The sequence below is a fragment of the Psittacula echo genome, assembly GCF_963264785.1.
Source record: "Psittacula echo genome assembly, chromosome: 2".
Taxonomy (NCBI): Eukaryota; Metazoa; Chordata; class Aves; order Psittaciformes; family Psittacidae; genus Psittacula; species Psittacula echo.
This window is the reverse complement of record NC_137737.1, coordinates 60274154-60288743: the sequence shown is the minus strand read 5'-3', so window position 1 is coordinate 60288743 and position 14590 is coordinate 60274154. Positions and strand designations below refer to the sequence as shown.

Here is a 14590-nt window from a genome sequence, read left to right as displayed (position 1 = left end):
CTGTGCTGATCTTTGCAGAGCTGATGATAAACCAAACAAACCAACGCTGTCAGCAGCCCTACTAAATGTTTTGCAGTCTTTCTCTGGAACTTTCTGTGGGATCAGTTCAGAGAAGGTGCTACTTGCATGGGATCCATATTTTTACTTTCAGAAGCAAGTTTGCTGTGTAAGTATGTTGTTAACTATTTTTTTTTTTTTTTTTTTTTTTTTTTTTTGCTTTAAGCAAGATTTTGGAAGCTGTAGTCCTTATATAGCTATAATCAGGTTTATTAGTTATTATCAAGTCATAAATGGACTTTAAATTATCATCAGGCTTTAGTATCTACTAAAATTACTTTACAGGTTTGTGGGATCTGTCAGAATTACATTTCGTGTTGAGTGCATAATCTGGTGCATATGTATTAATAGGCACTTTCTGAACTGATCATCCTAAGAGTTCGGGTGCTCATTTTTGTTTGTTTTTATGTCTTTCATTTGTAGATCACATGCAGGCAGTGTATTTTGGGAGTCTGCAGAACTGGGTTTGGAACGGAAAAATCTTTTTTTCTGCAGTCCTTGGGACCCTGGGTCTGAGATTGTTTCTTGTGTTCCATCGGGCTTGCTTGGACGAGGAGAAACTGAATATTGGGGTGGGGTGGGGATGACAAATAAGCTGGAAGCATCCACCTTATAGCTGTATGGCAAGTCATGTTGAAAAACACTTTGACCAGGAATAGCAGGGGAGTTAGTACTAACATGTTTGTTGATACACCAGTCTTTGTTCTCTGCTTGCATTGTCACTGGCACTTGGATAGCGAAGCTCAGCCTCAGCTTGTCGCAGGCAGGGGGTGAGCAGCTGCCCTGGGCTCAGAAGCCTCGTGCCTGCTCTTGACCTGGCCACTGGCCTCTTGGCTGCCTCCAGCACCCAACTGGAGTCCTCCTGACATCCCTTTTTCTGCTGGAAAGCAGTAGTGGTTTGGGCTTCGTTTTTTAATTCGCATCTGTTATGAAAATATTGTATGAAAAACATGCAAGTCTTTAGTTTCTATTTCTAATGATTTGACAGAGGCAATTCGCAACTGCTTTTGAATAGTCTTTCATCTGGCTTTGGGGGCTTTTGCTAGAACTAAGGGTTTGCAAATACCGAAACCCATCAGGAGTTTGATTTCATCAAACAGCTTCTCTGGGCAACCTGTGCCAGGGCCTCACCACCCTCAAAGGGAAGAACTTCTTCCTTCGATCTCATCTAAATCTCCCCTCTGTCAGTTTAAAGCCATTCCTCCTTGTCCTGTCCCTACCTGCCTTTGACTGAAGCCCTTCTCCAGATTTCCTGCGGGCCGCTTTAGGCACTGGAAGCTGCTCCAAGGTCTCCTCAGAGCCTTCTCCAGGCTGAACAATGTTTCTTATTACCTAAATAATAATGTCTCTTGACACATGTAGTGACACTTTGTCTTTAAAGTACTTTGCAAATCTAAATGATCATTCTCTGTCTTATTAAAGTATTTCCTGCCTTTAAGCTACCCTCGGACTCCAGGATCAGCCAGCATTGCTTAGGTTGGTTGTTCTTCTGAATGCAAGGGAGTTATTGCCTTCACACGTCACCTTTCCTGCTTGCTTCCTGCACACCCTTGTACCTCCTCCTTTGAAAAGATAGCAGAGCTGTTGTAAAGCTTGGCCTGGGAAGCTTCTGTATCCTCTCTGCTGAAGTCAACCATATTAAATGTAGGCATTTAGCAGAGTAATGGCTAAAAGCCACTGGCAGAAGAGCGGCATCTGCTTGCCAAATCAGCACTGCTTTAGGATGCTTGTAGCATCTGCAGGACTGTAGCACAAGAGACAGGAATAACTCCTCTGATGGTCAAAAATGGGATTTGTTCAGAAGCAGTTCTTCAATGCTTTCTCTGTGGTGTTTACACAGAAGCAAAGTAGTAGAAGATATTATTTTACTAGAATAATACTCTTGAGGGTGAGAGAATGGGAAATCAGACTGTGCATAAGGGTAAAAAATAAATGCATTTATTTCTATTTGGTTGGATCAGAATCTGGATACGAACTCATGAACCTCTGTTAGAGCATAGCATCACTTCCTGTAGTGCCAATCTTGGCATGGTGTGTCAGCACTCAACCTGCATCTGGTAGGCAGCGTTATCTATATTTTGAATTTCAGTAGAAAAAAACCATGTTTCCAGTGTTACTCATTCTTTCCAGTGTGTTCCTTGTGGGACACCCAAGCTCAAATGCTGGTGCCACGAGCAGTGTTGTGAATAGTCTGTTTCGTTTCCCTTTGAAGATTCAGTTCCTTTTTGCTCATTGCATCTGCAGCACGGCACGTCTGCTACAACATTTCCCAGCCCTCTTGGAAGTGGGGCAAACCTGGGACATCCATGTTCAGCTCAGATTAGGAGCTGAAAACACCTCCACTTGCGTGGGGCTGGGGATGGAGCAGGAGAATGAGCTGCTGGCTGCCTGTTGTCAGCTCAGGAAAGGCAGTGGTTCCATGCCTAGTTGAGAGGCCAGTGTGGGCAAGGAGAGCTGTGGCCTGCCACCTGCCAAAGGAAATAAGCTGATGTTAACTGAAAACTGCCGACACCATCTCTGCCTCCCTCTGAATTTAGGGTAGAGAAACACTGACCTAGTTCTTTTATAGAACCCTAGAATTTCAGGTTGGAAGAGACTGCAAGGGTCATCTGGTCCAACCTTTCTATGCAAAGCATGACCTACACTAGATGGCTCAGCACCGTACCCAGCCCAATGTAACAGTGTCCAACATTGGGGAGTCCACCACTTTCACGGGGAGATTATGCCAGTGGCTGGTTGTTCTTATTGTGAAAACCTTTCCTCTTGGGTCCAACCAGAATCTCCCTGTGAGTAACTTGTGCCCATCACTCCACATCTTTTCCATGGCACTCTTTGTAAAAAGGGAGTCTCTGTCATCTTTGTAGCCACCCTTTAAATACTGACCTGGTATTTAAAGGGTGTCCCCTATCCCTCCTGCTATGCTGCAGTTCATGTAATGCCTCCACAGGAGTTAAAGCTCGTTAATTCTTCTGCCTTTCCTGGGGATTATCTGTGAAGTCCCTGCTAAAGTGTACTGCTGGTGATGACTCAAAACAGGAGTATTCAGACAGTCACATGCCCCTGACTTCGTCAAGTTTTAGCCGCCGGTGACACTGTATGGCATTGAGCTCCAGGCATTAATTATGACAAATAGTATTTAAGTAATAATTGGAGGTTTTCATGTGTTTCTAACTTCATTGAATCCCTTTCTATTCTTCTAAGAACAAAATCTCTGATCAGGTTACTGTAATCACCAATTGATTTGTTCTAGTATTGTTTAATTATTTTTGTGATGTAAAACAAATAAACAAACAGAAGAAGCCACCACCCCAGAAAACCCATCTCTCTTCTTTCCCAGTCACTTCATTATTAGAATTGTTACAGTCTCTCTGAATTTCTGTTCCACCTTGCTGTGAATTCTCTGTTTGCGACTAGCTGGTACCTCAGCCTCCTGGAAGAGGCAGTGGTTGTTGCCTTTAAATACCAGCATTCTGTTCCTTCTGTGCATTAGCACTGGTTTTGCATGTATTAACTGCAGTATTGCACTGAATTAAGGGTCTTCTTCAGGGATATCTTCTGAGGCACACCATCAGTTTCCTTGTCTGAGCTCCAGTCTTGTGAGTAGTATTGTTAGCCTGAGTGAAGGTGAAAGTATTGAAAACATAGAGATGTATTGACAAGAGAGTGTAGCATATTGTGTTAGGGGGTAAGAGAAGGAGAGACTGTAATTTTTTTTTTTTTTTTTTTTTTTTGCTACATTTCTTTCCAGAAGGAACTGGAAATCAGTTTGAAAGTACAATGTTGTCAATTGGAGACCTGAATTCATCAACTCTTCTGTCTCCTTAAAATGAAAATTAATGTCAAAAGTCATCAGTCTGGGTATTTGCTTTGAGCTTTCCACGATGTTTGTCATATTTGAAAACTTTAGGACTTAGGTTGCCCCAAGAAACTGTGGTTGCCCCATCCCTGGCGGTGTTCAAGGCCAGGCTGGATGTGGCTTTCAGCAACCTGGTCTACTGGAAGGCATCCCTGCCCATGGCAGGGGATTGGAACAGGATGGTCCTTAAGGTCCCTTCTGACCCAAACCATTCCATGACTCTGTTTCTGTGTTTTTGTTTCTTTTGTACAACTGCGGGGTCTGGAAATGTCTTTGAAAGCTGAAAGGACCAGGCTTTTTACAGTAACAGCTGAGACTATGAGGGAACTACAATAGGGTGGACACTATCGACCCAGCTGAAGTTCAGGAATTCCTGGAGTGTTAATTTGAGGTATAAATCAAACCTCACAAGCACTAGCTCAGTTGTAGCTTAGCTTTCATGTGCTGTATGTACTGATACAGCTCTTATTTACAAGAACTGGATTTATTCCTTAGTGGCTTTTTCCCTTCCTGGCCATTATCATTAGCTGCTACTTTTGCTTCAACAAGTGGTTGTTTCAACAAGAGGAAAAAAAAAAAAGCTGAAGTCTTTAAAATAGAATTGTAGAATGTTTTATATTGGAAGGAACCTTAAAGCCCATCAAGTTCCAACTAAAAAAAAATCAAAACCAGTCACAGAAGGTGAGGAAGAGGAGACCCCATGGTGTGTTTTAGTGTTGCTTCTGGAGAGTGTCTCTGCTCACAACTGAGCTTTCTTTGCTTTGATTTTCAAAACATCTTCAAACTGCTTGTAAGGACTTTGGGAAACGGAAAATATGCATGATCTGCATATTTTGGATGTTTTTTGTGACAAACCTCATTTAAATACTTTTAGGTAGACTAATTTCTTCTTTATTTCCCCGCATTTTTCTGTGGGACATTTGTAAGCTGTGCATGGTGCCTATCAAGGCTGCAGTAATAAAATACTTGACTCAAATCATCAGCATCTCAAATTGCTGAAGGCTGTTATTCTCAGTGCAGTTGTTTTTAAAATGGGAGAGCAAAAAAAGATGAAAGTTTTCCTTGGTCGGATATAAACCATCAGGCTTTGATGTTTTGATGTGTTTAGAGAACTGTCTTTAGTGTAAACTGAGGGAAGATTAGGCTCAAGTGTGAAATACAGAGATATAAAAATAAAGGTCTCTGAGGTATTTAGAGAAAAATGACTCACTTAAATGATTTGTCTTCCTAGTAAAATAGAGAGGACACCAGCCTGTGTGTACTGTGTGTCTGTGTGGTGGTGCTAATACTTTTGTAACTATGGTCAGATTTGGTAGGGACAAGTTAATGCATGGGGAAGAGAGGAGAGGGCTTTAGTTTCCCTCCTTCCCACTGTGACCCAATGAGCAAGTTGCCATCAGTGTTTTCGTACTGACAGACCTGAAAACTTTGCTCAGCCTCGCAAGTTCAGTCACTCGGTGTTGTTCTAGCTCTTTCATTAATTAAAAATCTCCCTAAAGATGAATGTGAGGAACTAGCGTGAATAGTCCAACATCTGAAGACAGGCCAGCACTCTGACATGTGAGTCCATTCTTGATCTTACGTGTGTATCAAGATGCAGAAATTCCCATTATTTTCTTTCTTATATTTGAAGAGTTGGATCAAAGCAGTAAAAAATGAATATTCGTGGTCTTCGGTTTGGTTAATGTGTTCATGTTGTCTTTTGGCCTCCGAATGTCATATCATGCAATCACCCATTTTAAATGTTTTAGTTCTGTGTCATTTTCTTCTCTGATTTCAGTATTCCCAGGAGAGAACATGGATGAAAAGCTGTCTTACAAAGAATTTCTTGATCGCAACGAGTCCTGGACAGTGAATGACAGAGACCTATGCTTTGAATCACAGCCAGTATTCAAACCCATGGAGATGGCTGGTATGACTTTTAGTCTTAACTCTGTAGCATCAGTTACTTTGAGTTGTGTGACATGATAGAGTCCTAGTCTCCATCCCTAAGGGTGGTTTTGTTCTCTTGCCTTGTACTAACGCCTGTGTTCTTTAAGATACATTGCTCAGTTTTCCTAACATACTTAACATCTTAACACCAGGGTGAACTTCGCACATCAAGCCCCTAACTTGCCCTAGAGTGTAGTCTAACTGGTTAAAAATGGAGTTGCTAGTCCAGCATGTTGGAGCACATAGTGTGGGTGAGCAGGTTTCCCCTGTCTTGGCTCACACAGCAATAGCTGGTTTTGGTTGACTCCCACAGTTTAACCACTCTGGAGTACTGTGGCTTTCAGTGCAAACCTCACCGGAATTGTTGACAGCCAAAAGCCGGTCTTCCCTGGCTCTCAGCAATGCTGGTTGCAGTCACGTACCTGTGCCTGCAATGCAGGTAGGTCTGTTCCAGAGGCAGCCCGTGTAGCTGCTGACTCTCTTGAAAATTAAATGAACCTTGTGTAACTTGCCCCTGCAAAAAGATACCCTTTCACCCAACAACTCTTTTTTTCAACCCAACCCTAACTATTCTATGATTCTATGATTCTGACTTTCACACAGTTTTCTCTCAATTTTGAACCAGATTATGGAAAATTCCTTGCTAGCTCTTGGAAGGTACGAAAAAAGCATGTGCTGCCCACATACTAACAGGCAACAATCCTGGGAAAGCTACTGGCTGAAACTGGATGAAACTTTCTCAATACATATTTTTGAGTGATGTAGAACTGCTTACTAAATTATTTTCTTGCTATCTGAATCTCATATCTGCTAAAAGATTCAGTGGGTAAATTATATACTGTTACAAGGGTAAGAAATGATTCATGGAACAACCGGAACAAAAGAGCCAGTAGTTTCTAAAACACAGTTATTGGGCTTTTCCCTCCCTTTGCTGTGTTAGATGGAAGAATGGGAATTTGATGGCTCAATAGCCAGATGACAAACTCGTTGATTAGGAGCAATTTATATACCTAGCCTATCACCCAATATTCTTTTGGCCTGAATAATGTGAATCTGTGGATTATCTATTGCATGAAACCACATTTCCTTAGTTTTCATGGCTTTGAAGTATCTTGCGCACCAAGAAGTATGCCAGGTATACTTCAGTGTGAAAGGATTCCTCCATTCTGCTCTTCGTGATGCTGTATGAACAAGAGATTCTACTTAAAGGATGTTTAATGAAATATAGAATCATAGAATCATAGAATAGTTAGGGTTGGAAAGGACCTTAAGATCATCTAGTTCCAACCTCCCTGCCATGGGCAAGGACACCCCACACTAAACCATGCCACCCAAGGCCTCATCCAATCTGGCCTCGAACACCGCCAAGGCTGGAGCACTCACAACCTCCCTGGGCAACCCATTCCAGTGCCTCACCACCCTAACAGTAAAGAATTTCTTCCTTATATCCAATCTAAACTTCCCCTGTGTAAGTTTTAACCCATTACCCCTTGTCCTGTCACTACAGTCCCTAATGAGTAGTCCATCCCCAGCACCCTTATAGGTCCCCTTCAGATACCGGAAGGCTGCTATGAGGTCTCCATGCAGCCTTCTCTTCCCCAGGCTGAACAGCCCCAACTTTCTCAGCCTATCTTCATACGGGAGGTGCTCCAGTCCCCTGATCATCCTCGTGGCCCTCCTCTGGACTTGTTCCAACAGTTCCATGTCTTTTTTATGTTGAGGACACCAGAACTGCACACAATACTCCAAGTGTGGTCTCATGAGAGCAGAGTAGAGGGGCAGGATCACCTCTTTCGACCTGCTGGTCACGCTCCTTTTGATGCAGCCCAGGATACGGTTGGCTTTCTGGGCTGCGAGCGCACACTGCAGCCGGCTCATGTTCATTTTCTCATCAACCAACACCCCCAAGTCCTCCTCTGCAGGGCTGCTCTGAATCTCTTCTTTGCCCAACCTGTAGCTGTGCCTGGGATTGCTCTCACCCAGGTGTAGGACTTGCACTTGTCATGGTTAAACTTCGTAAGGTTGGCATCAGCCCACCTCACAAGCGTGTCAAGGTCCCTCTGGATGGCATCCCTTCCCTCCGGCGTATCAAGAATATCAAGAAGAAGCTCTTACCTGTGAGTGTGGTGAGGCCCTGGCACAGATTCCCTTGAGAAACTGTGGCTGCCCCATCCCTGGCAGTGTTCAAGGCCAGGTTGGATGGGGCTTGGAGCAACCTGGTCTAGTGGAAGGTGTCCCTGCCCATGGCAAGGGGGTTGGAACTGGATGATCTTAAGGTCCTTTCCAACCCAAAACATTCTATGATTTCCCTCCCAAGGAGAGAATTCTTTGGTCAATGGTTTAACTGGTCTCCTGACCGGCATTGCTGTAGTTTCTCATTCGTTGGTGAGAAACCTGGGAAATGCCAGCACTGTCGCTTCTGTGAGCATCTGCAAGTGCATTTGAGTCTGCTGTAGACTTTGCTCTTCTATATTCCCAATTCTGTGTTGGGATCTGGCAGTGAGACTTAACACTATGAAGTAACAGCTATGAGCAAAACTGTACATATGTATTTTATACAGTACCTATAGTAAATCTTGTTTTAAAATTGTTACTGTAATGTGCAATTAATAAAACTGACATTATCTAATTACTTGCAAGTTTTGAAAGTGCTGCAAGGCCCTTAATCACAAGTAGATCGTGACTTATTACTGTAACTACACGTAAATATCTAAACATGAAGAGTTCCTATTTAAATGAACTACAATAACACGTTTATTAGTCCATAGTCATTGGCAAATAGGAGCTGTGTCTCTGACAGGGAAGGACATGAGTGTCTATGGAAGTGAGCTGAAAAGAAAGTTTCATAAATGTTGTGTTGATCTTACCTCCAGCTGTCTAGAAACAATATTCTTAGATTCTTCACATTTGTCTGGCTTCATAATATTCTAAACAAGCTGCAAATTTTGGGGAAGTAGAGCATTATTTTCAGGGCTTGTTTAATGCAAGTGCGGAGAATTGCCTGATCTTGCCATAGCCCATCCAGGCAGTTCATTGTCACCCACCCACCTTTCAACTTTCATCTTCAATGTGTTTGCTGGGAACATTGCCTTGTCATCAGTATTTAAAGGGTGGCTACAAGGAAGACAGAGACTCCCTATTTACAAGGAGTCCCATGGAAAAGATGAAGGGTGATGAGCATAAGTTACTCCCAGGGAGATTGTGGTTGGACCCAAGAGGCAAATGTTTCACAGTGAGAAGAAATGGCCACTGAAATGATCTCCCCATGGAAGTGGTGACTCCCCAGCATTGGACAGTGTTAAGATTCAGCTGGACATGGTGCTGAGCCATCAAGTTTAGGTCACGCTTTGTCTAGAAGAGTTGGACCAGGTGATCCTTGATCTCCTTTCCAACCTGGGATTCTAGGATTCTGTAATCAGCAGAGCAGTATCACAAGTCACAAAAATGCTAAAGTTTGAATGGAGCATGGGCCCACTTTGAGTCTGTAGAGGATCTTTGGAGATTGAAAACAAAAGTTTGGCCGTAACTCCTTCTCCCTCTGGAGCAGAGACAGGGTTTAAGCTGGGTTGCCCATTTTTGCCACATCATCTAACTCCTGGACAAAGAGATCATCAGCATCTTTTCTGTTTTTTAAATTGGTTTCAGTCGTGATGCTTTTTGTGGGTTTGGTGGGGTTTTTTTGTTTGGTTGGTTGCTTTTTGGTGGGTTTTTTTTTGTTTGTTTGCTGGGGGGTTTTTTGGGGGGTTTTTTTGTTTGGTTGGTTTTTGTGTTGGGTTTTGTGATGTTTTGTTTTCAGTAGGAAAAAAGGCAGTTATTTAGGCTTGGTAGTACTGTTTTCAACAGTTTGAAAAGAAAATTTCCTGGAGTTTACTCTGAAGCAGGACATTGTCTTGGCATCTCAAACAGTCTGATAGATTTATAAAAGAATTCATGTAGCTCCCCTGATGGTGACATCTTGGAGCACCGTGGGCATGTGAAGAGTTGAAGTTTGGCTGTCAACCCCTCAGATAGCATGCCTGACATAAAAATGAAAAGCAGCCTTCGACTGAATCCCTTTTAATTGTGCTTAACTGGAAGAAATCTATGCAGTGTCTGAGAACCGGTGTGCGACAGCCATTTCAGGAACAGAGAGTTCTTCAGCTCCTGTGTAACGCAATCTGTGAGGGAGTCGTGGGAAGCATCGCTCATCTGCAAGAGGCCACTTGAGTCGAAACCTCTCATTGCTTGGCTGGGCCTGTCTGAAGTACAGTGTACATCTGGCACAAGTCAGCAAGATGTGTTAGGAACCAGTGAACATAAAACACGTCTGGGGGTTGTAAACTACAACTACAGAATAATTTGTTTTGAGAGAGGAATGCCACATTTCTTTCCCCTTGCAGTGTCTTGCCCTTGACTGTATTACGGTATGGTGACTAACTCATGGAAGGGTCGTGTCTCCTCTTTGTTTTATTCTATCAGTGAGGCCATCTGTCTACTCTCTGCCTCATGGTATTTCAGTTTAGTAATCCGTCTCATAAAATCCACCATGATGATTCTCTCTGTGTTTTCTGGTTTGAATGCCCATGCTGATTGCTTGAGGGGAAAGGAGATGTGTACACACAAAACATAAAACTTGCAGAGAAGGAATTTTCTCTTGCTGAATCCTCAGCTGCTGGAATACCATCTTTTGCAGGGGACATTGATATATCTACTTGAAACACAGACCAAGAGGAGAACAAAGCTAACACACATTAGACTAACTGAAGTAGACACCAGCTGACTTGCAAACATAGACTGAAGATTGTGACAGCCCGTGTGTCTGGTCTGGAACTAAGGGTGAAAGCTGCTCATCTGCCTGGGACACTGGGAAATGGTTTCTTTTCCTCTCTGGCTTGTAACTTGGTTAAAATACTGGCTCGTCAGTCAGTTTACGCTGGTGTACTGTTCTTGGGGAGCTTACACACGTTTTCCTGGGTCTGCTGCTGACTTAACTGATCTGAAGCTCAGCCATTCTTCCTGACTCAGGTTAATTGTATGTGTCCCTCAGGTCAGAAACAGATGTGTCCTTCTTGAGAGGAGACAGGTTCTCCATGCAACAGTCGTAATCTAAACTTTGAGTTCAGTTTTTCTGGAGCAGTCTGAGCAACCAGGTTTTACTGTTGGGCAGAAATTCTAATAATGAAGGTGGTTGCCCCTGGCAAATAGCCTTGAAAGCAGCTTTCCCTTGGAAGCTCAGTGATTGTGTCAGATGCATCTTCATCTTGTTTCTTAAATAATCTTACTCTGTACCATGTCTTCCCCCTCTGCTGTGACCCTGGCCTCATACTTGTCTCCTGCCAGATTCCTTCAGCATGCACAGAGGGGACAATCTGCCGGACTTATCATTTCCTACTGACATGAAGAATGTGCCGCTGTTCACTGACCGTGTTGACACTTCCAGAGGCATCCATGGTGAGTTCCTCCTCTGCTTTTGTCCCAGATGGATAGCTTTTGGTGCTTTCTGTCTTGATTTTTGTGTAATGAAGATTAATAAGCTGATAAGTTCACAGACCATGTAATGAGGGATTTGTGTGTGCCTAAAGTCATGCAATAGCTCCTTCCAGAAAGTGGTTATTTTGGGTTGGGTTTTTTTTGGGTGGGGGGTGTGTCAGTTTATTTAGGCAGAAGGAAATAGGACAACTGGACACGTTGAAAACATAAAATCATGGAATGGGTTGGGTTGGAAGGGACCTTAATGCTCATCCAGTTCCAACCCCCTGCCAAAGACAGGAACACCTTCCACTAGACCAGGTGGCTCCAAGCCCCGTCTGACCTGGCCTTGAACACTGCCAGGGATGGGGCAGCCACAGCTTCTCTGGGCAACCTGTGCCAGGGCCTCAGCACCCTCACAGGGAAGAACTTCTTCCTCACATCTCATCTCAATCTCCCCTCTGTCAGTTTAAAGCCATTCCCCCTTGTCCTGTCCCTACCTGCCCTTGTCAAAAGCCCCTCTCCAGCTTTCTTGTTGGCTGCTTTAGGCACTGGAAGCTGCTCTAAGGTGTGCCTGGAGCCTTCTCTTCTCCAGGCTGAACAAGCCCAGCTCCCTCAGCCTGTCTCTATAGCAGAGGTGCTCCAGTGCTTGGTGCATTTTCATTGTTGAAGTTCACTGACACCTTTTGTCTTCATGGCTAGAAATTAAATACACTGTATATTTTTCTACTAAGTGGTCCTCATTTTTTTGACTATTGGGGTTCAAGTGGTTATTAACAAGAATTCATGGGAGCAGAAGCAGAAAGCAAAAGTGCAGTAATTTGTCTGCGTTTACTGTCTTATGCCGTGTTATAAAGTTATATATACAGACATAATTTACAACATGGTTTCTAAAGGTGAGCTGAGAGTTTACTAACTTTATCTGAACTGCGTGTGAGCAGAACAGAATAGTTTATTTTCCAAGTGTTGTATAGACTTTAAATTTTGGAGGGGAGTCATTAGGGCTGGTGTGATGATTAACAGCTGGCCTTTTATTTCATTAGCACCACATGAATCTATGATGGTACCTGAACAACCTTTCTTGGGGGCCCTGTATTCGCCTGCAGAGGCTCTAGACCAATCAGTCTTCATTGACTTGGATTCAACAGCAGAATTTCTGCAAGACAAAGCAGGTAAGAAACAGATGTTTTGCTCTTACTATGTGTCTAGCTAGCTGGGTTTGAAGGGCATGTAGCTGGAAAATCTTGGTTTACTAGTCTGAAAGAATCTTGGTGGGGGAGTTGATACATAAAATGACTCAAGATTAGACACTATCATATTGGTAATGATGGTTCTTGGTTGTTTGGGAATGTTCTGCATGTTGGGAGATCACAGACTGGTTGAGGTTGGAATGAGACCTCTGAAGGTCATCTTGTCTGACCTCACCTCAGGCAGGGCCACTTAGACCCAGCTGTCCAGAAGAACTGAGGAAAGAACCTGCTCCGTTGGGTCATGGGCCAGTGGTGGTTCTAACTCTTCTCTGATGCAAGCTTTCACCAGCAATAGTCACAGAAGAATATGATGTTCTGTTACCATTCTTAAAGGGAACTGGAAAGTTACCTGAGAATGAACTCACAAAACAGCAAAGTCAATACCTTCAACTGAAAAAATAAAGCAGTGTCAGTGGCAGGACTAAATGTGTTTGTTTTCCACAGTGCCTGAAGAACACTGGATGGGAGTTCAGCGTGATGTGAAGGGACCAGATACCTCTTTCTCTGTTGAGCCACCAGGTAAAAATAAAAAATTACTTGATCTGCAGGAACTGTCTATAGAGAGTTTCTGAACAGCAGAAGCAGAGCTTCTCTCCTGGTCTGCCTTTTTAAGAAGCACCAGGTTCTAGTGGAGTGAAGCGGGACCTTGTTTCTGGATCTCAAATCAGTATAGAATAGAAATGCATGTTTTGGAGAGATGTTACTTAAAAACGTTTTGTGGTTTAGTGCTGTGAGGGGTAGGAGAACTCTTCATTTTATAGGTTGTTTACTTCTAATTTAGAATAACAGATTTAATATATGCAGTTGCAAGCCCAATTGTGGGTAGATACTAGTGGCATGCCCTTTCACGGGGCATATCGTGTAGCAGGGCTTTAACCTGCTGAAAGCCTGCCCTTTTCATTGGTTTTGGGGAATTAAGTTAGCAGATGTAGAAGTGTGAAAAGCAATACATTCAGTAGAAAGCTCTGTGGATTCTGGACTGTGTCTCCATTTTGTGTGTCTCCATTACTTTAGTTTCCAGTTGAGACGTGTGTTCAAGCATTATTTGACAATAAAATAATAAATAGGATGAATAAAGTTTACTCTTGAAAAGAAACTTTGAAAAGGGAATTTCACTTCTGTCAAGGATTCTAATCTTTGTATGCACTGAGAGTCAAATCTGCTGACCTCAGTGATAAGTCAGAGCACTTGTGTTCCCTTCTTCCAAGGGTCGGTGCAGCTGAGGACACCAACAAGCACAATTTTGGCTCATGCATAATCAACAGACTTTTAAACCAAATCCTAATTGAAAACCTGTGTATTAAGTCCAATTATATTGAGGGTAGGTTTAGATGAGCTACTAGGAAGAAGTTACTCCCTGTGAGTATAACCTGAGGCACTGGCACAGGTTGCCCAGAGAAGCTGTGGCTGCCCAATACCTGACAGTGTTCAAGGCCAGGTTGGATGGGGCTTGGAGCAACCTGGTCTAGTGGAAGGTGTCCCTGCCTGTGGGAGCAGGGTTAGAATTGGATGGTCCTTAAGGTCCCTTCCAACCAAACCATTCCATGATTCTATGCTTCTGGTTATAGTTAAATCTTTAAAGTTCCACTGGGTCATAATTCCACTGCAGTTGCATGTATATTATGATATTTGATCCATAATGGGATCTTTATTGCTGATTTTGGTGAACAAGTGAAGAAGAGAGTAGTTTGACATTGCTTCTAGGTGGAAATTGTTTCTGGAACTGGTGGCCCTACCTTGGGCTCAGGGTAGAACTGGGATGCTTCGCAACTGAATGTTCCTGAACCTTGTTATGGCAGTTTCTTCTCTCAGGGATAAAAGTGTTTTCCTAGGTATTGCACAAGTTAATTATCTGAAAATTGAGAATAAAAACCGATACTGTTTTTTGTCCAATCCATCTGGGATGCTGAGGTGGGGGAACTTAATCATTAGGGCTGCTGCTATAGGCAGCACAGACCTGGCAGCACGCTGAGAGGGTGATTCACGTCCTGGCAACCCTAGAAGAGAAAGCTGCTTCCTGAGATCTTTCCGAGTGCTTAATTAAACT

At 43.2% G+C, this 14590-nt stretch overlaps 1 protein-coding gene across 3 annotated transcripts in view; it reads left to right on the top strand.

The window, feature by feature from the left end:
- The window catches only part of MAP4 (microtubule associated protein 4), a 166965-nt gene that overhangs the window by 93062 nt on the left and 59313 nt on the right, over positions 1 to 14590 (top strand). For all 3 annotated transcript variants that reach the window (XM_080611880.1, XM_080611881.1, XM_080611882.1), the window contains exons 5-8: positions 5694 to 5825; positions 11165 to 11275; positions 12337 to 12465; positions 12988 to 13062. In XM_080611880.1, the coding sequence (XP_080468006.1) occupies positions 5694 to 5825; positions 11165 to 11275; positions 12337 to 12465; positions 12988 to 13062 (447 nt within the window). The remainder of the gene's footprint in view (positions 1 to 5693; positions 5826 to 11164; positions 11276 to 12336; positions 12466 to 12987; positions 13063 to 14590) is intronic.